Source organism: Episyrphus balteatus, chromosome 2 (genome assembly GCF_945859705.1).
Source record: "Episyrphus balteatus chromosome 2, idEpiBalt1.1, whole genome shotgun sequence".
In the NCBI taxonomy this organism is placed as follows: domain Eukaryota; kingdom Metazoa; phylum Arthropoda; class Insecta; order Diptera; family Syrphidae; genus Episyrphus; species Episyrphus balteatus.
Window position 1 is genome coordinate 131,360,114 of NC_079135.1, and position 21,130 is coordinate 131,381,243.

The window sequence follows — 21,130 nt, forward strand, 5'->3', positions numbered from 1 at the left end:
GCTTAATGGAAAGCTCTTAGATGTTGGTGTGTGTCGCTAGGCTCACCTTGATGTTATTTTGCCTAGATGTGATTTGCTCCTTATAGACCTGTGCTCTGAATATGTCGGAGTAGCTCATATAAGGGGTTCACCAAGTAGTTCGGCCTAACTGGAACTGGTGACGCTACCTTTGATTCTGTAAATGAATTCTTCCGCTACCGTCAATTGTTGGGAGTGCCTTGGTGGGAACACTCCTTCGTTGGGGGGGTAATTAGTAGCAACAGCCTACTCCGCTTCGACCTGTCGACCCTGGGAGGCCCTTCTGCGAAAACAAGTTTCGCGATCGCATAGCTCTTAGCTTCATAGTAGTAGTCACCGTAAGCCCATCCGCCACGACAAGGCTTACCCCCATGGATGGGTAAGCTCATAAGTTTGTATGAAACACAAAAAAGTCATAAAAGGTAATCCACTTGAAAACCATTTTGGTAAGAAAGCCCCTAAAATTTTTTTTCAAATCACTTGAGCTTATCTTTAACAAAATATATGAAAAAAAGTAAATCAAAGTATAAAGTTGAAAAATATGGATTTTCGGTACTTGAACGTGTCCATGTGTTTCCAATGAATTAAATAAGAATACAAATTATTGTTATCTAATCTACTGATCACGTTTAGTCTCAACTCAACGAACTCTTAAAAACTCCTTGACTTTATTTGTTTTAAATAACACAAAAGTACTACAGATAAAATACTATCGAATTGAGATATCTTATTACATGCATAAAGTTTATCTGATTCTTCCACTAATAAATATCAATATTCAATGCATACTTAAGTTTTTTTGTTGCACTTTAGAGCAATAGTATAAAAGGCTCATTTATGCAGGAAGTCTGACTATTTGAAGTTTATCATTCGCGAAAAGGGCTTCACTTAATGAAAATGTATATTACAATTTTCCTAGTTTTAACTGCGGTTACAAGCGGAATTAATTCACTATCGTTTGTGAATAATGTAACTGTGCCAAGTGATGTCCTTAGTGAATTATTTCTTGAAGAAATCCGACAAAATCCGAATAAGGTTTACGAACCGAATTTTTTCCTCGTGAATTATGGAGAATATGATTCCCAAAAATGTCTGTTTAGTTTACGTGAAATAATAAAACGTTATCCTAGCCATGAAGTTGCTCCTTGTAAGTGTGATTTGGGACATCTTTGAATTTAATATAAAAATTGAGACCCCCTGAACTCTTGAAAAAATAAAATATCTTGAGACCAAAAACACTGAGGATATTATAATCTTGTATAAAAGTATACCGAAATAAAATCAATGCTAAATTTATTTACAGTTTTCGATTCATGGGGTAATGTTCCGGCTGGCATTTCAACTGGCAATGAATATGATTTAGGCAACTATGATCAATGTGTAAAGTTTTCTATATCATTGAAAGATCTTGCTGGTGACATAAAACAACAATATTGTTTTGCCAGTTTGCCTATCAAAAAAGAAATCCCAGGAGAAAGTACTGTGTCTTTTTGGAATTTTGGTGAAGTAATAAATGTTGGAATATGCGTACCAGCCACTTGTAGTCCAGAATTACTGACGTCAATATTCAAAGAATCAACTAAAACTAGTTATGGTGGAGCTCTTTCGAAAATTTCTGTTGGACATTGCACAGATGGAAAGAATACACCATTAACGGGTGATGAAATCGCTGGATTGTAAGTTATGAGATTGTTGAAAATGATTATGCAAGTTCATTTTTTAATGTTTTTAGATCAGTTTTGGGAGTACTGACAGGATTGATGATTTTAAGCTCAGCTTATGAGCTTTATGTGGATTACTATCAAAGTAAGTAATTTTTGCAATATTCTTCTATAAATTCAATCAAAAATTTTTGATGAGGTTATTATCTACATTAAACAACGTTTTCAAAAAGTTTTAAACCATTTTTCTAGTACCAGGGGTTTAGTCAGTTTTGATTTAAGGCTATATTTAAAAAAATGGCCTCATAAGTCAACGCATACTTATTTCAAATGAGAAAAAACTTGGGGCGCCATCTAGTGTCAAAATTAAAAATCTGAAAGAGTCAGAGGATTTTTTTTACTATTTCGAAACAGTTTTTCCACTTAGGAACTTGATTCAAAACTAATGAACCCCCCATATTACTCATATATGTAGGTCGATAAAATAATGTTTGACATTTTTCAATACAAATACCTATTTAATTTGTTCGTTTCGCATTTCAAATTGGACAGTTTCGGTGAGTTCTAAGAACTTCAACGCGAAAATGTTATATTTATATTTTAAGACTATTTTTTCTTTAATACGATCCTGTTTCAAAAATTTTACTGTACTTTGTTGTCCGCAAGTAATGACGAAAACTGGTAAATTCAATTTTCTTACAAAAAATAAAAATTCAATACAGTTTACTGACACACCGTTAAGGATATTTTCAGATTCGAAATATTTAACTTTTTAGGTTCAAATATAGAAAAAAATCATGTGTGAAGTGAAACATTAAAAAAATCATCTTCACCTTTAAATCCATTTTTTTATATGACAACCTATAGGTACTAAATTTTATATCATATGAAAGGTTTTATTATCTAAGCTTTAAATTCGATCTTCTTCTTCGATTATGTATGTCCAACATTTACAAAAAGTGCCAGGATTTTTTGAAGACAATCAATTTCATCCAAAAAAGCAAGAAAATCAATTTTTTTTGTCTTCCATCACCTTAAAGTCGATTACTTTATATGACAACCTATAATACATTTTGTATCAGCTGAAAGCTCATTATTTAAGCTTAAATTTGATGTTTCAATCATACTTATATAACATCTAAAAGTTACAATTTGTTAAAGCAAACCATGTCGAAATTTCAAGCTGAGATTACGATACTTCCTATAGATACCCGGTAACAAATCTCCCAACGTGTTTTGAGGTATTTTTCAAGTTTTTCAATTTAAGATTGTGTAACTTGTAGAGTACGTACTGTTATGTGTGATATATCAAATGAAAGGTAATATTATCAGCATCTAAGACAAAAGATATATTAAGGTGTTTAAAAAAGGAACATCTTTTTAGCGTTATCTCAGGATTGTGAATATGAAATTAGTTGAAATTTCGTACGAATATAGTCCTGTTTATAACCTATCTACAATAAATTTTATTCATCTATCTATTAAAACCGTGATATAATCAATTAATTTTTACTGTTTTCTTAAGAAGGTTTCACTTAAAAAAAAAAAACAAGTCTTGCGTGTTGCAATCGTCTGAATATCTGTTACGACTTTTTAAATCTAAGAAATATCTCGAGAACCGCATTTGGCATGCAAGCGCATTTACAAGGCTAGTTGAAGTCGGATTGGGATGGTTCTTGTTCTCAGAAATGTGGAAATCTTTTTGCTAACACTTTGTCAGCTCGTGTAATACTGAGTTTTGTTTATTAAGTTGTCCCTCATGTTTAGCAATGATCGGCACTAAGCAAAATCACTCTTATTTGCACTAGCTCAAAAAAATTGATTTTAATTTTTGTTTACCATTCTGCTTGAAACGGTTGTATATTATGTATGAAGTTTCTTGTATAATAGAATTCTTTAAGCAGTCTTTAAAAATACTTAATTAAACTTAAGAAGTAATCATTTTCTTTAGTGTTTTTATGTAAGTCTTAAGGAGACTTACTTTAATTTCAACAAACCCGAGTGAAAAAAGAAATTGAATTTTAAAGAACAAAATTTTACCGCCGCACCGCAGCTGCATCACCGCCATTTGGCGGAAAATTTCGGCGCACCACCGCCTGCGGCCACACCACGACTGCACCACGTCCGCACCATTTCTTTTTGTATGAAAAATTCGCTGCACCTGATACATAATTTTGAATTATTGAAAAATAAAAAAAAAATAAAAATGAAATGGTGTGGGCATGCTGAAGCAAATTATTTTCATATTTTTTCATTTTTTTTTTCAAAATGAAATGGTGCGGACATGGTGCAGTGGTGGTGCGGTGGTTTAGAATTTTTTAAATGGTGCGGACGTAGTGCACCGGTGATGCGGCGGTTTAGAAATGTTTAATCATGGTGCGGACGTGGTGCAGCGGTGGTGCGGCGGTCAAAATTTCATTTCATTTTTACTCGGGAATTAAAAAAAAATTAAAAATAATTAATTAAAAATTTGTAGATACACCTATTTTTACTTAAAGCAAAGTCATTTCATAAGTAGGTAGGTATTGTACAATTAGGTACGATGTTATGTGGTCGTGTTTGGAATAACCCCTACTAAAATCGTTTCCCTACGCCATTGTTCTCTTTTCAACAAAATTTACAAACTTTCTCTTAATTAATTTTCTCTTTTAATCAATAACTACTAGTCTTACCAGTATACATTGATTAAAATAGGAACCAATAAACTGATAACTTTATCAAGCCAATTTTAGTACATAGTTAAAAAAAAAATCTCGTAACCTTGCCTTATCTTTATCAAATGTCTACTTTGTCTGATAGCAGAAAGAATCGTTCATTAACATTTACTTACTATTACTGGTACCTATGTTTACCTATTCTTATGACTATGAACACCCTGAAGTGTAAATTTTATCTGATGATATACTTGATATACTTGAGATACAATTTATTGTTGGTCTCAAAAAAAAAAAACAACAACCTTGGCATTTCATTAATCAGAAATCGTATATTTATTTTGATGATTTATTTATTATAATCCACTTTCTAGTGGATTTTAAAGTATTGTTTTCAAAACAAAGCTAGGCCCTTACAGCTTTTAAAGCCTTTAAGATTATTTACAAGATACAAATTATTTTTGCTGGATTACTATTCTTTAGAAGTACCATGACTAGGAAGTTTTATAATTAGATTATTTGCGTTTATTAATTTTATCAGCAATTTATTTTTTCCAGAAAAACCGAACACTGTCCTATTAGCCTTTTCCGTTTTTACAAATGGAAAGAGACTATTTGCAATTAGTACCAAAAGATCCCGCAACAGTATTGACTGTCTTACTGGACTTAGGGTCTTATCGACTATTTGGATTATGAATCATCACTCCTACACAAACATTTTTGGAGGTCCAGTTTTAAACACCATGGATCTTTCTGCTGTAAGTTCAAATTGGGGTTGGGGTCAAAATTCTGCCGGGGTCAAAATTCTTTTATCAAAATTCTGCTTTCAAAATTCTGCTTTACAAAATTCTGCTTTCAAAATTCTGTTTTTCAAAATTCTGTTTTTAAAAATTCTGCTTTTCATAATTCTGCTTTTCAAAATTCTGCAAAAAATTAAAAAAGGGTTTGGAAAATGTTAAAAAGCGCGCTTTTGTCATTTTTTAAATGCGTATTAGGTAATTTTTGTTTTATGAATGAATAAATTTGAAAATTTTAAGAAAAGGTTTAATATAAAACATTTCCGAAAATAATTAAAATAAAGATGAATGTTCAAAAATTTGAATAAGAAAAGGAATATTTTGTATCAAACAACATCGGTTCCAATTAGTTTACATATTTTATTTGAAAGAAAGTCAGTATATGGAATTCAAAAAATATTTGCGACACTTAAATAAAAAAAATTAGGAAAGTACCAATGTTGAATTACATTAATGAGGTGTATTTTTCTTTAGCCATTGCATATGCTATAAAAAAAATACAGAATTGGCAGAATTTTTTTGTTCAATTATAACACTGGCAGAATTTTGAAAAGCAGAATTTAAAAAGCAGAATTTTGAAAAACAGAATAGAAAAAAAGCAGAATTTTCGCTAAAAAGGCAGAATTTTGAAAAGCAGAATTTTGAAGATAGAATTTTGACCCGATCCCTTCAAATTGCTAAACAGTCTTTCTACACTAAGGGGATTTATTTTTCAGTGGTTCTACAGTTGGGAATTCATGCCAATTTACAATGCCAGCATATCAGTGGATACGTTCTTTGTCATAGGAGGTATTTTGGTGGCTTGGATGGGATTCAAAGAATTGGATAAAACGTAAGTTGTGTTGTCAGTCCTTAATTTTCGAACATTTTTATTTCGAACTTAAATTACAATTGTACAGGAATGGAAAAATTAACCCTATAATGAACATTGTGCACCGGTATTTCCGATTGACACCTGTTCTAGCTGCTGGACTTGTATTGGCTTATAGTGTCAACAGAATTGATTACACTGGGCCACTAAAGGATGTATTTTTGGCTATGAATGACTGTACTAGTGGCAAATGGTGGCCAAATCTACTGTACATTCAAAACTATTATACGTCAACTGTAAGTTTTGGTATTTTTGTTATATCCTTTTGACTAATTTTGACATTTTTTATTTGCTTTTTAAGTTTTCAGCATGCTATGCCGAAGCTTGGTATTTGTCAATTGATTTTCAACTTTATGCATTATCACCATTGATATTGGTTCCGATGTGGAAATGGGGAAAGAAATTCGCACCAGTTTTGTAAGTGTTGTGTTTGTTATCTGTTGGATGCATTTTGGGAATATATTTTAAGAACGAATGGACTGGTATGATTTTGGGGTGAGTATTGGAAATTGAGTTCTAAGTTACAATATTTCATTATACTTAGCTGTAAAACTCACTTTTCTTTGAGACGGTTTCCTTTTTCGTCGGCTATTAAGATAATCCAGCACTAGTTCAGTCCGTGCTAACGACAAAATTGACATAATGACCAAAAATAGAAAAGTTACTTGTCTCAAAAACGGCTCTAACAAATTTGATTTAAAAAATACACATGTAATGTGGCAAATAAAGTCTTTACTTTTGAAATAAAAACAAAACATTTTGGATTGTTATTAACGGTACTTGCCATAGAACCGTTTTCTTCATGTCTGACTTTCTCGTTAATAACACAACCGATTTCAATGAACAAATTTGTACAAAACACTTTTGTAACTTGTAGGTATGTTAAAATTTAAAAAAAATATCAAAAAAATCATTTATGGATTAAAAAAAAAATAAAATGCACTACTGGATCTAAAACAAGTATGCAATTTAAATAAATAAATTTTTGGAAAAAAAAGTAGTAAAATAAAATGTAGAAGTTACTAATCAACATATAAAACCCATAATTTCAAAATTATTCAATCTTCCGTTCTCGAAAATTTGATTTTTCAAAACAAAATTCATATTTAAATTTCATAAACGATTCTGTATAAAAAATCGTTGAAATTGAATACAAAAATAAAAAACCAAAAACTCTATTTTTTTAATTTTTCACACCTCACCTAAATGTTGAGGTTATGTGAAAAAATTGTCAACACAAAAGCTGTAGATCTTTTTATTACCTTCAACGTTGCGATACAACTTTTTTCCATAGGACTTAGGTATAGTTTTGCGGGAAATCGAGATATACCATTTTTCACCATTAAAAACTCAACCCAATTAGGTACTTCCCGAACTCGGCTCGCCCGTAATTTATTTTTTCTTTCATTTTTATCGTTTTTATACCTCCGTTTCCAATGGGTTTCATCCTTTTATAATTTGTTTTAACGTTTTAATGTTTTTGAAGGCTCCGTCTGGTAGTTTGGCAGAAAATCATATTTGAATAGGAGGTACCGTTAATATTTAATTAAAAGATAGACTGTGATAAAAAAACTGATTTTTGATTTTTTTTTATTAACAAACTCGTAGAAGCCTTTTTTTAGAAAGTAAACTTTTCCGAAATTTTTTAATGTCAGGTAGGTACCGTTATTTTTGGTCCAAAAAAAATAATTCCAAAAAATTCTCTGGAGAGTCTTCAAATATAGTAGGAGAGCTAGTGGCACATTTGACTAAGGTAGCTCTTGTAAGGCTGAAAATTCATACAGTGGTAGCTTTTAGCATACTAAGTAAGAAAATCTTGGTTTGGCAGCCCTCAGCGGTGCACATCATATATATATATGACCTTGAAAGTTTAACTTTCAACTTTTTTTGCCCAAAATTTGACTTTGAAATCGATTATTTCAAAAAGTATTGATTAAAATAACTTGATTTAAAAACTAATATAAAGTGTAATATTCTGGCTTTTGAAAAATGTATTATTCATAACTGTAGGTGTTGCCGTCGTTTTTAAATTTTTTTTTTTATTTTGAGTTATTTTTTTAAAAAATTGCCCCTCCCTCCTAAACGGGGGGAGATAGACCACCCCTCCCATAGTAAAAAATGCTTGTATTTAACTCCTTTACAAGAATCCGTTTTTAGGGGTTTGTATCAAAAATCTTGTTTTCAAAAGCTACAATATTATTAATGGCAAAAGAAAAATTTTAAAAAGTATTTTTTTAAAAATGTCTCCAATGCACTGACCTGATCAAACTGGAAGTGCACTTCTGAAACTTTAAGTTGAAATACAAAACGATTAGATGGAGCTACAAAATTGTGTCGGTCGTCGGCTAACTCCAATCTTATTTTAGCGGAATTTTAAATATTGAAAAAACTGTTGAGGCTACAAAAACCAAGTTTGTGGATTTGAAAAGCATTTAAAAAGCTACAAATTTGGAGGTCAGCCAAATTCATTGTTTTTAATCATTTCCGATTTTGTCCGCTAACTTCAGAATTATTTTAGCGGAAAATTCAATAATTCAAAAACTATGCCAGCTACATACTTTTGGTTTGCTCAAAAAATTAGCATTTAATTAGCTACAATTAATAAGATTTTGTTTTATTTCGCAATAAAGTGTCCGCCAAAGTAAGGGAAGTAAAATATTTGCTAAGAAAGCTGGTGGCTGCAGTGTGGTCCCATTTCAATTTCGTTTAATTCTGGCCATAAGAACTATAAGAAAAAACAATAAAACCCAGTTTTGATCCATGAAAGTCGATTTTGTTTTTTGATAAAAATGATTATTAATTGATTTAACTCCTTATTAACTTTTCCTTTAATATTCTAGAAAAAAAATGCATTGAAATCACTTCAAAAACTCGGAAGGTCTTGAAAAATTTCATTTCTCATTTTCAGCAATTTTTTAGTTTTTTTTTTTCATTTTTAATAATATAAAATATTTTAATCGTAGGGCTAATCCTCATGAATGGGAAAAGGTTTACATCGCAACCCACACTAGATACGCACCTTGGTTAATTGGATTCGCCTTTGGATACTTTATGCACAAAAACCGACAATCGCAATTCCATTTGTCAAAAGTAAGTTTTCTAAGAATATAATGTCCAAAACTTGTTTATAATCAACTTTATTTCTCCCTCCTCCACTTAGACTATTCAAATCACTTGCTGGGTGGGTAGTTTCTTCACAATGACAGCTATAGTTTTTGGACCTGCTTTTTCGCTACAAGCCAATCAAAAGGGCACCGTTTTTGAAGCTGCCATGTATGAGAGTTTAAAACGTGTCTCTTGGGCTCTAACGCATGTTTGGATAACATTTGCTTGTCATTATGGTTATGGTGGATTTGTTGATACATTTTTATCACATCCATTTTGGCAGCCATTGGGACGTCTTTCGTATGCATTGTATATGATGCATATGGCTATAATGAGAATGCATTATGGAATGACACGAACGGAATTATATTATTCGACATATAATCAGGTTTGTTGTATATAAGAAAATTCTATAGTTTACACAAACGAACTTAATATTTATTTACAGTTTGTATTCTTTTGGGGTGCATTTGGAATTACACTTCTGGTATCAATTTATGTCACGTTAGCCTTTGAGTCACCAGTTTTAGTGTTGGAAAAGATCATTTTTAGCAGGGGTAAGCCTGTGAGAAAAGAGCAATCACACCCACACCCACCCACGCAGGAAGTTCCTTCGACTACAAATCATGTTGTCGAGCCAGTCATCGATGAACATATTCATAATAATGTCAAAGAGCCACTTGAGGAACCCATTCCTAATATTGTTGTGGAACCAGCGAGTACGAATTTATAATAATGTCAAAATACACAATCAAACACTGTGATAAAAAGGGAACTATAAATCTTTTAAGTAAATATGTCAGAGATGGTTACCCATTATCGAATTTAATAATAAAAACAAATGAAAGCGTAAAGTTACCCGACGACTCGGGTTCAGCAATCTGTTCATAAAAATGTTGTATTCCTAGTCCAATTTTAAGAAGGACTTAGTTATTATGGAAATAAATTGTCAAATAATTTTTCAGATAATCCATTTAACTTGTATTTTAACAAAGGAAATTTGCATATGAAACTTTTCGATACTTTCCGTAAAGGTCGAGTCTCGAATCAGAGCTGCAAAAGCTGTTGCTGGGATTGTTGATTGAAATGGCGGTATAAAAGCGACCCATGCCGCAATTAGTAATCACGCCAGAGGTCTGAGTTGGAATCCCAGCATCCGCCACTTAAAACAAAAACATTTTTTTTAGGGTTACACGTGCGAGGAATTGGGCATCCAAAAGTATCATTTTCATGAAAAAGTGCATCTCTGCTTAGCCATTTCAACTTCGTTACAAGGAGGCCTCCGCAGACAGTGATGTGATCTTCTTAACCATCAACAAAAGCTTCTTCTCACGTTCGCACGTTTTTGCTCTTATGGTAAAAGTAACTCTAATGTTAAAGCTTTTAAATGAACAAAATCATTGAAAATTTGATATTTTTAAGGAATTTCATAATAAGTAGTTTTTATAATTAATTAAACACCGTTTTAAATGATCTTTTACGCAAAACTAAGTGTGCCATTTGATTACTAGCATATAAAGGAATTTTTAAATAGAATTTTTCGAAAATCGTTAGAGCCATTTTTTTTTTTAAATAATTTTTTATGTGTATACAAAAATTTTCTAACATTTAAAAAAAAGTTGATATCGACATTTTTGTGATAATATTATTCAACACATAAAAACGAAATTCAACACATAAAAAGGAAACCTGTTTTCAAAAAATTGATTTTTCAAAAAAAAAAATTCTGAAATTTTTTTTTTTTTTAATCCAAAAATTTGTTTTTTGAAACTTTAAAAAAATTTTATATAATGATTTTTTTAAAGTTTCTGTATAAAAATTTTGGTCAAAATCTGCTTTGTCGTTAACGAGAAGGTATGATTTTTAACTACCAAGTTTGAAGAAAAATCGCTCCATTAGCTTTAGGATGCAGCTGCAGGTACTTGCAGACAGTTGCCGGACCCACTTTTTTGACATCTACATCATCGCAATGTCATGTAAAATTGTTATCTGGAGTTCGGTTTTTTTTCCGAAAAATCTCCATTGATAAAATCTCCAATGAATCGATCATACGTTTTCCTTCGAAAAAAATACAAAGCGCCTTCAAAATAGTGTAAATTCAGATTTTTTTATTTTAAATTCAGTTTAATTTTAAAGTTCAAGTTCAAGTAACCTCAACTCCAAAGCGTTTCGCCAAGGTACGTTTTTAATACAGTTTGAATACAATTTGGGTTTCTCGTATTAAAAAAAAAGAATAGGAGTATTTATATTCAATTCTTAACCAATATGTTATAATTTAGGTGCAATGGAATTAGTTTTTAATTCAAATTTTCTTATATTTCAATACTTTTGATAACATTTTAATGTTTTGTATTTGAAACTAATACTATTTAATTTTTTGTATTTTAAGTACCTAAATAAAAAATTTATTAAAAAATTGTGTAATAAAATCGCAATTTTAAAAACTAATACATTTTTGTTTTGAATAAGACCAAATTCCGAAGGTTGTATTAAAACTACGAACCATGCGATTTAATCGAGTGATTTAATTGCATGATTCACAACTTGAACATATTTTTTAGAGATTTGGGCTTGGAAATGTTTACTATGGGGATTTTGGGCTTGGGGATTTTAGTTTGGAGATTATATCTTGGGGAAAACTTCTTCACCAAGACACCAACCCAATCACACTGACCTGATTAAAATCCAATCATCTAGGTATCAACATTATAATCTTTTTCCTTTTATTCGATGCTTATCTGGATTTTGAGGGGATCTTAACATTTCCACGTACATATATCTGCTTCAGAGTAGTGATTCGGTTTCCTGCCCGGTATCGATATTAACTTTTTAATGAGTTTTTGAAATTCAATTTTCAAGGTATCTTCTAAAGAAAGCCACTTTCGTCAAAACCAAGACTGACTTCTAACACCCAAATGGCTAGCAGCTTTCAACTGTTGTACCTACTTTATCTCGAAACTTAATATCTCCAACAAACTTATCTACAACAACTTAACTAACAGTGTTTTTCCTTTGAATCAATGAACAGCCATCGTCCACCTACGATAAACGCGTGCATGAACGACTCACGTGAAACGATGATCTTCAATTTTTTTAAACGTTTAAAACTAATCACTAAATTGATGATTTTTATTCTAAAGGTGGCAATTTAAGTTTTGATAAGAATTAACACCTTTACACTGCATATATGTAATAAATTGTTCAAAAGGTGTTCCTTTTGTTATCAAATTAAAATTTGAATTTAGTTTAGTCATCAAAGAATAATTATTAAATTTGTACAATTTCTTTCTTTATTTTTCTCAGAATTTATAAAATTTTAATATGCATCTCTAAATCAACTGAATCGATATTTCTAGGAGTCTTCACCTCACTTCTGATTTTGGAAATTAACAATATTCTCTCTTTCGCACTTAATATACACAAAATTACCTACAGATTTTCACAGCATACATTGAACCTCTCACAATTAGGTTCATTAGAATGAATTCTCGCCTCGGAAAGCTTTTTTTTTGAAGCCCCTCAACTTTTTTTCTTAAATTCTCTTGATAAAAAAAAAACTGAAAAACCTTGCTTTTAATCAGATCAGAAGATCAATCTTCAAAATTTTATTTTTCTAAAATCAAAAGAAATTGCTTGATTTGATCATAGTCCAAGTTTGATAAAATAGAATTTTTTCATTAAAATAATAGACTGACTATATTCTAGTCTAGTCATCTACTCAATTGTTTTCGATTTTATCTCCGAATAATGATAATGATTTGCAAAAAAAAAAAAGCTTTTCCAAGTTAAATATAAATGTCTTTTTTAGTGATGGGAAAAAAATCTATTAGTTCTAGAACAGATAAGTTCCAGTAACTGTGATTTCTAGAAGCAGATTATTAGGATTGAGCATAATTTGATACTCGTCTGTGTCACAAGTGGCAAATATTGAAAAAGGACCGGTTCGCAACCAAGGTTATTTCAAAAATGGTTGGATTTTAACAAAACCTGGTTAAAAAATTACTTTGTTATGTTTGTAAAAATAACCCTCTTTTCAATAGTTAGGTATTTAGATTAAAACATAAAATCATTTATTTAGTGTATATGATAGTGTAAAAAAACTATAGGTACATTTGTTTTTGAAAATATTGAGAAAAAATGAAGAAAAAAAAACAAAAAAAAAGGTTTTTAAATGACAGTAATATTTGCGAGAAATATTTTTAGTCAAGTCAAATTAAGCATAAAGTTGGTAAAATCTCGGAATCGAGGGAAAGTTGATGAATCTGTAAAACTAGTATAGGGCTGCATTATTAAAAGGTCAAATAAAAAAGTTAAAAAAAAAAAATTTTCAACGCTCCCGATTACAACAATAATTTTTAGGGACCGTTTACTGTCATTCCGTATGAAAGCGTTCAATCGGAATTGCTGCCTCATTTTAGATTTTGCTCAAACTTTGAAGGGATGTTCTAGGCCAGTCATTATGTCGGCTTAGAAATGCAAAATGACCGAGAAAGCTAAATTTTGGATATGTTGTAGAGGATGCTTAAAAAAGCTTAACTTGAAGTTTTCGACCAAGATTTCCTATGAGCTTTTTCCGCCATTTTGAAAAAAGGATAAAATTGGTTTTTTGACAATAACTCGGCTATCTGACGAGATGCGAAAATTTTACAAGGAGCTTTTTTGTAGCTTTTAACGCTAATAATTTTTTTATTTTCAAAAATTATTGGCACTGATCTAATTGCAATTTTGATGAACTAAATAATATAGAGATTGAAGCAAATTACAAAATGCACAATCAACACAAAAAGCCGGTATACTGTATTTACAAAATTTGGGTTAGTAAAATTGGGGTAACAAAAAAACCATTACCATCTTCTTCTCATTATTTATTAAATAAATACATACATTTGTATGTATTACTGATATAATGATATAAACATTAAAAAAAAACATGAATGATTGTTTTTTTTACAACCGAACGGGCGGCTTGCTTGGCGGTGGGAGCGGACTAAACGACTTTGCGGCCGGCTGGAAGTCGTAATTTGTATCCAAAAAAAAAATATAAAAATACGACATTGTAGGTCTGAATGTGGTCTACAAATTTTATGTTAATAATTTTTTCGATATTCATCACCCAAAAATAGATTATGTCAAAAAACAAATGTCCTAAATTTTTGACTTTTTTAATCGATAACTCGAAAACGGTTCATGATACACAAAAAATGTGTGTGCATTAACTGTAGAACTCGTTAAAAGCTACAAAAAAGCTCCTTGTAAAATTTTCGCATCTCATCAGATAGCCGAGTTATAGTCAAAAATTTTTTTCAAAATGGCAGAAAAAGCTCATAGGAAATCTTGGTCGAAAACTTCAAGTTAAGCTTTTTTAAGCTTAATCTATATTTAATATTTAAGTATAAGACTCCTACATATAATAGCCAAGGTTCTGGAGCCAGTCAAATACCTAGAAAAATCAGTAAAATTACCAGTTTTTAAAAAATTGTTTTTAATTCAGGGATAATTAATACGTATTTTTTTAATATTTATTCAAAAATTACTATTCTTAAGCTTTAAAATGCTGTTTCAAACAAAAAGATATCTTCAATAGACGCAAAACTATAGTAACATGAAAATGACGTTTGCCAAAAGTTCGAATGCGGGTAGCGGGGAAACCACGCAACTTAAAATTAAATCATCATGGATTTGCTTCCTTACATTCCTAGAGAACATCTCTACAAATTTTGAGCAAAATCTAAAATGAAGCAGCAATTCCGATTGAACGCTTTTATACGGAATGAAAGTACCTAAACGGTCCTTAAAAATTGTTGTAATCGAGAGCGATGAAATTTTTTTTAAAACTTTTTTGACCTTTTAATAATGCAGCTTTATACTCGTTTTACAGATTCATCGACTTTCCCTGGATTTCGAGGTATAAATCTAATTTGACTCCACTATTTCCCATAGAAACTAAATTATACTTTTCTAATGGCCTTTGATCTTCTTAATTTGAATCTAGTATGTATTTGAATGGCTCTAACGTGCAGAGTTTTTGAGATATCAAATTTTGAACTTTCAAAAACACTATTTTTGTGATGTTTTGGCATGTTAATATCTCAAAAACGTGATGTGATAGAATTTTTCTGACTTCGGATTTGAGTTCAGCGCACAAAAAACCATTAGAAAAATATACTCTGATTTATATAAAAAAAAAAATGTTTGACTAGTGAAATTGTACAGAGCAGAAAATATCGAGTGCCCTGTTCGATTACACTAGTCAAAAAGTTTTTTGTATATAAATTAAAGTATATTTTTCTAATGGTTTTTTGTGCGCAGAGCTCAAATCCGAAGTCAGAAAAATTCTATCACATCACGTTTTTGAGATATTACCATGCCAAAACATCACAAAAATAGTGTTTTGGACGTTCAAAATTCAATATCTCTAATATTTTGCACTTAAGAGCTATTCTATTCAATTTAAGAAGTTCAAAGGGAATTAGAAAAGTATAACTTGGTTTCTATGGAAAAATATCTCTCGCCAATATTACTGTCATTTACGGAAAAATCGATCTTAAAAATCGTTTTTTTGGTTTTTTTCAATTTTTCTAAATATTTTTAATACAAAAGTTTTCCACACAATCTTAAATAAAAGGTTTTAATCTTAATAATTGCATTCCAAACTTTTCAAATATCAAATTTTTTTTCGGTAACTTTCTTGATTGAAAAATAGAATATTTTTTCAAATTAAATTCGTTAAAAATTCAAAAATAAATTGTTTGCTCAAAAAACATTAAAAAAAACTAGCTTTTTTGTTTTGCCTCTTCTCCACCAAATGCTAACAATGATGTGTGACATCTTCCATTTTAATCAGTTCTCCTGTTCATCTTGTTATCAGCATTGATAAATATGCAGTGTCTCGATTATCATTCTTTTGTTTTGATTACCCGACTAACAAATTTACTTCTATAAAGCTTTATAGGTGTTTCCGTAGCTCCTGTAAAGCTTTATAGAAGGGATATTGTTTGTTGGGTACCTACCTTTTCTTTAATCAAAACAATTTAAAACAAAATAATCACAGATTTTATAAATTTTTTAAACTTATCAAAAACAACAAGTCTTTTAATAATTTTAATTATCTCTTTGAACTTCAAAGTCTGTCTCCAAAATTAGTGAAATCGCCTTTTTTATGCTGATAAAATATCAGACCATAGTTCTTCTAATTCAATAATTTATAAGATAGTCATGTTCTGATAGTAAAACTGAATAAAAAAAACATTGTACCAGAAAATTGTAAAACAATCAGATTTAAAACTACCAATCAATATAAAGCTACTTTAATTTAATAAACTTTTCAGTTGAATATTGTTCGAGTTGAGGTTCGGTGGTGATGATGGTGAAAATGAATTTTTCACTTTTAGTTTGTTTAAGCTTATTTATAAGTGGAATAACTTCGTTTACAGTAATAAATAATGTGACAGTTAGCAGTGATGTGTTAAAAGATATATTTTTTAAAGAAATTGGAAAAAGTAAAGGAATCAAATATGATGTTCGGCAAGAATTATCAAATGGAGGATATAATTCGGAAAAATGCTTGCAAAGTTTGAGTGAAATTTTGAAACTCTTTCCGAGAAAAGATGTTTTGCCATGTAAGTTTAAAAAAAAATGAAGGAATTGTTAACTTTTACATAACACAATTCATAGTGCATTTGAGAGTCCTTGAGCAAAAAGCTTATCTAACTTTCTCTATCCAAAGTCAGCTTATCCTACTTGTCCATGCTCCTTTTCACCTGCGTGAGCCATTTAAAGGAAGCCGATGACTAAGAATCATCTCGCCGAACTTGTTCTCGATATAGCCCAGTCGAATTAAACATTTCAAATGGAAAAAATTAGATCGTGCAATTTTTTTTCATAGGACGGTAGAGGGGATCACTGAGAGCTTAAAACCAGTTTTTCGGGAAAATCGACCTTGAGCTTAAGCCGCCATCTTGGATTAAAGGTAAAACACGTTTTAGTGAATAAATCGGCCATTTTTTGATTTTTGACGGTAAGTGTCGTTTTAAACAAAATTAGTAAATATTAGAATTGATATCTAGCATGACAATTAAATCATTGAATTTTTAAAATCGGTTCATTATTGTTTATAACTCACTCTCTCTTTTAAGCTTTTATATATACACAATTGGTCATATCTCGGCATTAATGAACCGATTTGAAAAAATCAAAGACTTAATTTTCTTGCTAGATATCAATTCTAATATTTACTAATTTTGTTTAAAACGACACTTACCGATTTTGAGATAGTTCCTTTTGTATATAAAATTTCAACAATTTGCAAAAAAACTAACATTGCAGCTATAATGTATTACATTACATTACATATATTTCTCATCCCCAAAAACATATGAAAACACTCCCACATAGCGTTGATCTTAAAATCTATAATCAAAGCGGGTATAAGGTTTAAGCTGAGTAGGGGTATAGTTTTTTTCAAATTAACTCGAAAAATATGGGTCATATAGAAAAATCTATTAAGATAAAAGTTATAGAAAATAAAATTTCCTACAAGTTTTATATATATAATTTTTGTCAAAAATCAAAAATGGCCGAGATATTTACTAAAACATGTTTTACCTTTAATCCAAGATGGCGGCTTAAGCTCAAGGTCGATTTTCCCGAAAAACTGGTTTTAAGCTCTCAGTGATCCCCTCTACCTTCCTATGAAAAAAAATTGCACGATCTAATTTTATCCATTTCAGCTTAATTTTGTGTAGACATCCCGATTTAGGCTAATATGTTTTTCTCGTATGTGCCCTGTGGAATTAATTAAAAAAGTCAACTTCTTCTATTTATTGCTAATTTTAGTCTCATTCGATAGATAAATGGACTAGCTATAATTATTATAATAAAATGAGGACAAAATATCCACTCGCTATATAAAAAGACAATCGAAAAGTAAGTATTCCAAAAAAGACAAAAAAGGCTTTTTCCTCTCCAGAGATATTCGTTTACTAAATTTTTTTTAACGGATCGATTGTGAAAATTTTACTAGTTTAACAATAAGTAGGGCTGTAAAAGTAACTACAAAATGAGTACCCGCATGTATACGTTACTTTTGATACTAGTACCCGCATCAATAATATCGTTACTCGTTACTTTCGTATGCTTCGTATATTTCGTACGCTTCGTGTGTTTCGTATGTTTCGCATGTTTCGTATGTTTCGTTACTTTTGCATGCTTCGTACTTTTCGTATATTTCATGTATTTGATAGGTTTCGTATGTTTGGTATTTAAAGTATGTTTCGTACGTTGGTATAAGAATGAAAACAATTTTTTTTTTTTTTAAACCAAAAACAATTTGTATAATCTAAGCTACATTTTAAAGCCATAAACATTAATTTAAGTTGCGGCGTTCTCATGTTATAAGAATTTGAAGGTAGACTGATGTAAACTCCAGATAATTATCTGGAGTTAGCATTCCGACTACGGTAATGATATCGATACGAGAGTGTATCACTTCGTTTCGTATCTCATATATCGGATGATTTAGTATTGAAATTGGAATGGGGTCGTTACTCGTATGTTTCGTTACTTCAGTACCCAGTAACGAAACATGCGAGTAACGATATTGTTTAGAAAGTAACGTTTCGTTACTCGTTACTGAAGCAAATACCCGCATTTTAAGTAACGAATACATACGATTTGCTACGGCTCACTGTTGTCCAAAATGACTTATCTCGTTGCAAAAATCATAACTTTTGAACGGATTGAGGTAGCGGTACAGTTTTTTGTTTAATTTGAAGGAAATTTCCAGGGCTTCCAATGAATTTCAAGAAAATTGTTTTACAGGGTGTTAAGGAATCATCGGCCGAAAACCGATTTTCTTAAAAAAAAAATATTTAAATTAAAATTGGTATGCCATTTTGTAGAAATCACTAATTCACATCTAAAAAAAGTTCAGATTACACTTTTCCATGATATTACGATTATAGAGAATGCCAAAAAAGTTGGTCCCGGAAGTCCGTCTGTCTGTCTGTCTGTATAAGGATCTACAGCCTAAACGGATGGACCGATTGACTTCAAATTTGGTATGTAGCATTTTTTGGAGACCCTCCAGAGGTGTTTTTCGAATTAATTTTTTTGGGTCAAAAATAACGGTACTTGTCATACACCAATTTCAGTAAAGCTGTAATTGCTTAAAAACGGCTCCAACGATTTTGTTTAAAAAATTCAAATGTAAGTTTGAAAACAAGGTCTATCTTCTAATGAAAAAATTTTTTTTGGAAAATCATTATTAACGGTACCTGCCATAGAACGGTTTTTTTTAAATCCGATATTCTCCGAAACGGCTTATTCGATTTCAACGAAACTTTTTTTGAAGAAGCACTTATATAACTCAAATATAGGCCAAAAATAAAATTTCAAAAAAAATAATTTTTGGATTTTTAAAAAAATTTTGAAATTTTTTTTGAAAAATAAAATTTTCGAAAACGGGACATTGTAGTTTTTTGAAATTTTGTTTTTAGATGTGGATTAGTGATTTCTACAAAATGGCATACCAATTTTAATTTAAACATTTTTTTTAAAGAAAATCTGTTCCTTCTGCCTTCATTTTTTTTCAAAGTACAAAATCTCGGCAGTGCGCAAGCATGCGCAGCTAAATATTTTTATTTTGGATCAACAATTGATTGGTACACATACCCTATTCGGCTTAATGCATGGAACCGAATGGATTTTTTACGGTACCTGCCATAAAACCGTTTTTTTTTCAAATCCGATATTCTCCGAAACGGCTTATTCGATTTCAACGAAACTTTTTGTGAAGAAGCACTTATATAACTCAAATATAAGCCAAAAATAAAATTTAAAAAAAAATAAATTTTGGATTTTAAAAAAAAATTTGAAATTTTTTTTTGAAAAATAAAATTTTCGAAAACGGGACATTGTATTTTTTTGAAATCTTGTTTTTAAATGTGGATTAGTGATTTCTACAAAATGGCATACCAATTTTAATTTAAACTTTTTTTTTAAAGAAAATCTGTTTTTGGCCGATGATTCCGAAACACCCTGTGAAATAATTTTATTGAAATTCATTGGTATAACAGCCCTAGAAATGTCCTTCAAATAAAAAAAAAATTGTACCGCTAACTCAATCCGATCAAAAGTTATGATTTTTGCAACGAGATAAGTCATTTTGGACAACCGTGCGGCTCTAACAATGAGTGATGTATCCAAATATAGTATTTTGTATTTTCCAATATTAGTTGTTGTTATATTGAACTTTTGTATATGAATTTTAAAGTAAAGTATGTTACTAGTAACCAATTTCATGTATAACATGAAAGTTTTAAAAACAGGCACGAGTAGGCGCTCTCTAGAAATAATTTTAAAAAGTAGCTAGGCTAAGGTATGGCGTTTTGTTTAAAATAAAACTATGTACCGTACCTATGTCCTACAATAGAAAAAACTTTTTTCGCTGTAACTCTGAAAGTATATTGAGCAGAATATTCAGAAAAACCACTTACGATGAAATAAAAAAGAGTTGAATGTTTTCAAATAACAGTTTTTTATTTACATTAAAATTTTAGCTTCTATATTTAGTAAAAACAACTTTTTTCGTGCTCAATGACACCATTTTTGAATTAATTAACCGAAAAAACAATAAATTTGATGAGTGCAAACTTCAAAGAACTCATTTTGTTGTAAATTTGAAACCATATTTTACATAAAACATATTTCGTTTATTTGTGTTGTTGTTCTTATCATTAGTGTCTGTTGTACCATAAGATTCTCATTATTATATCATTCGACATCATCTAAATATTTGGATCAATAACAAACTAAGAATTAAATAAAATTTTCTTACTAAATAAAACTAACTAGGCCGTTTTGGCGCTGAGCGCCTCATTTATCCCTACATTATTTTTTCTATTTGTGGATTCGCTTGTCTGTTCTTTTAAGGAGTTCGTAGAAATTATCATTGTTGACATTATCTATATTTTTTCTTTGTGGAAGCATTATGAAGGTTTTGGTGGTGAATTTAAACATAATACG

At 30.4% G+C, this 21,130-nt stretch overlaps 1 protein-coding gene across 1 annotated transcript; it reads left to right on the forward strand.

Annotated features, from left to right (window-relative positions):
• Positions 1-858: 858 nt before the first annotated feature.
• Positions 859-9,091, forward strand: LOC129911707 (nose resistant to fluoxetine protein 6-like). The gene is made up of 8 exons (XM_055989579.1): positions 859-1,165; positions 1,322-1,694; positions 1,751-1,824; positions 4,892-5,091; positions 5,847-5,962; positions 6,030-6,237; positions 6,303-6,496; positions 8,965-9,091. Exons 1-7 carry the CDS (start codon positions 910-912, stop codon positions 6,420-6,422), a joined length of 1,347 nt encoding a protein of 448 aa, XP_055845554.1. The 5' UTR covers positions 859-909; the 3' UTR covers positions 6,423-6,496; positions 8,965-9,091.
• Positions 9,092-21,130: the final 12,039 nt, after the last annotated feature.

Bases quoted from the DNA above. Each gene is read 5' to 3' on its own strand.
- LOC129911707 (XM_055989579.1), top strand. From the start codon at position 910: ATGAAAATGTATATTACAATTTTCCTAGTTTTAACTGCGGTTACAAGC. The intron at 1,695-1,750 runs GTAAGTTATGAG...TAATGTTTTTAG, and splicing joins GGTGATGAAATCGCTGGATT to ATCAGTTTTGGGAGTACTGA. The intron at 6,238-6,302 runs GTAAGTTTTGGT...TTGCTTTTTAAG, and splicing joins AAAACTATTATACGTCAACT to TTTTCAGCATGCTATGCCGA.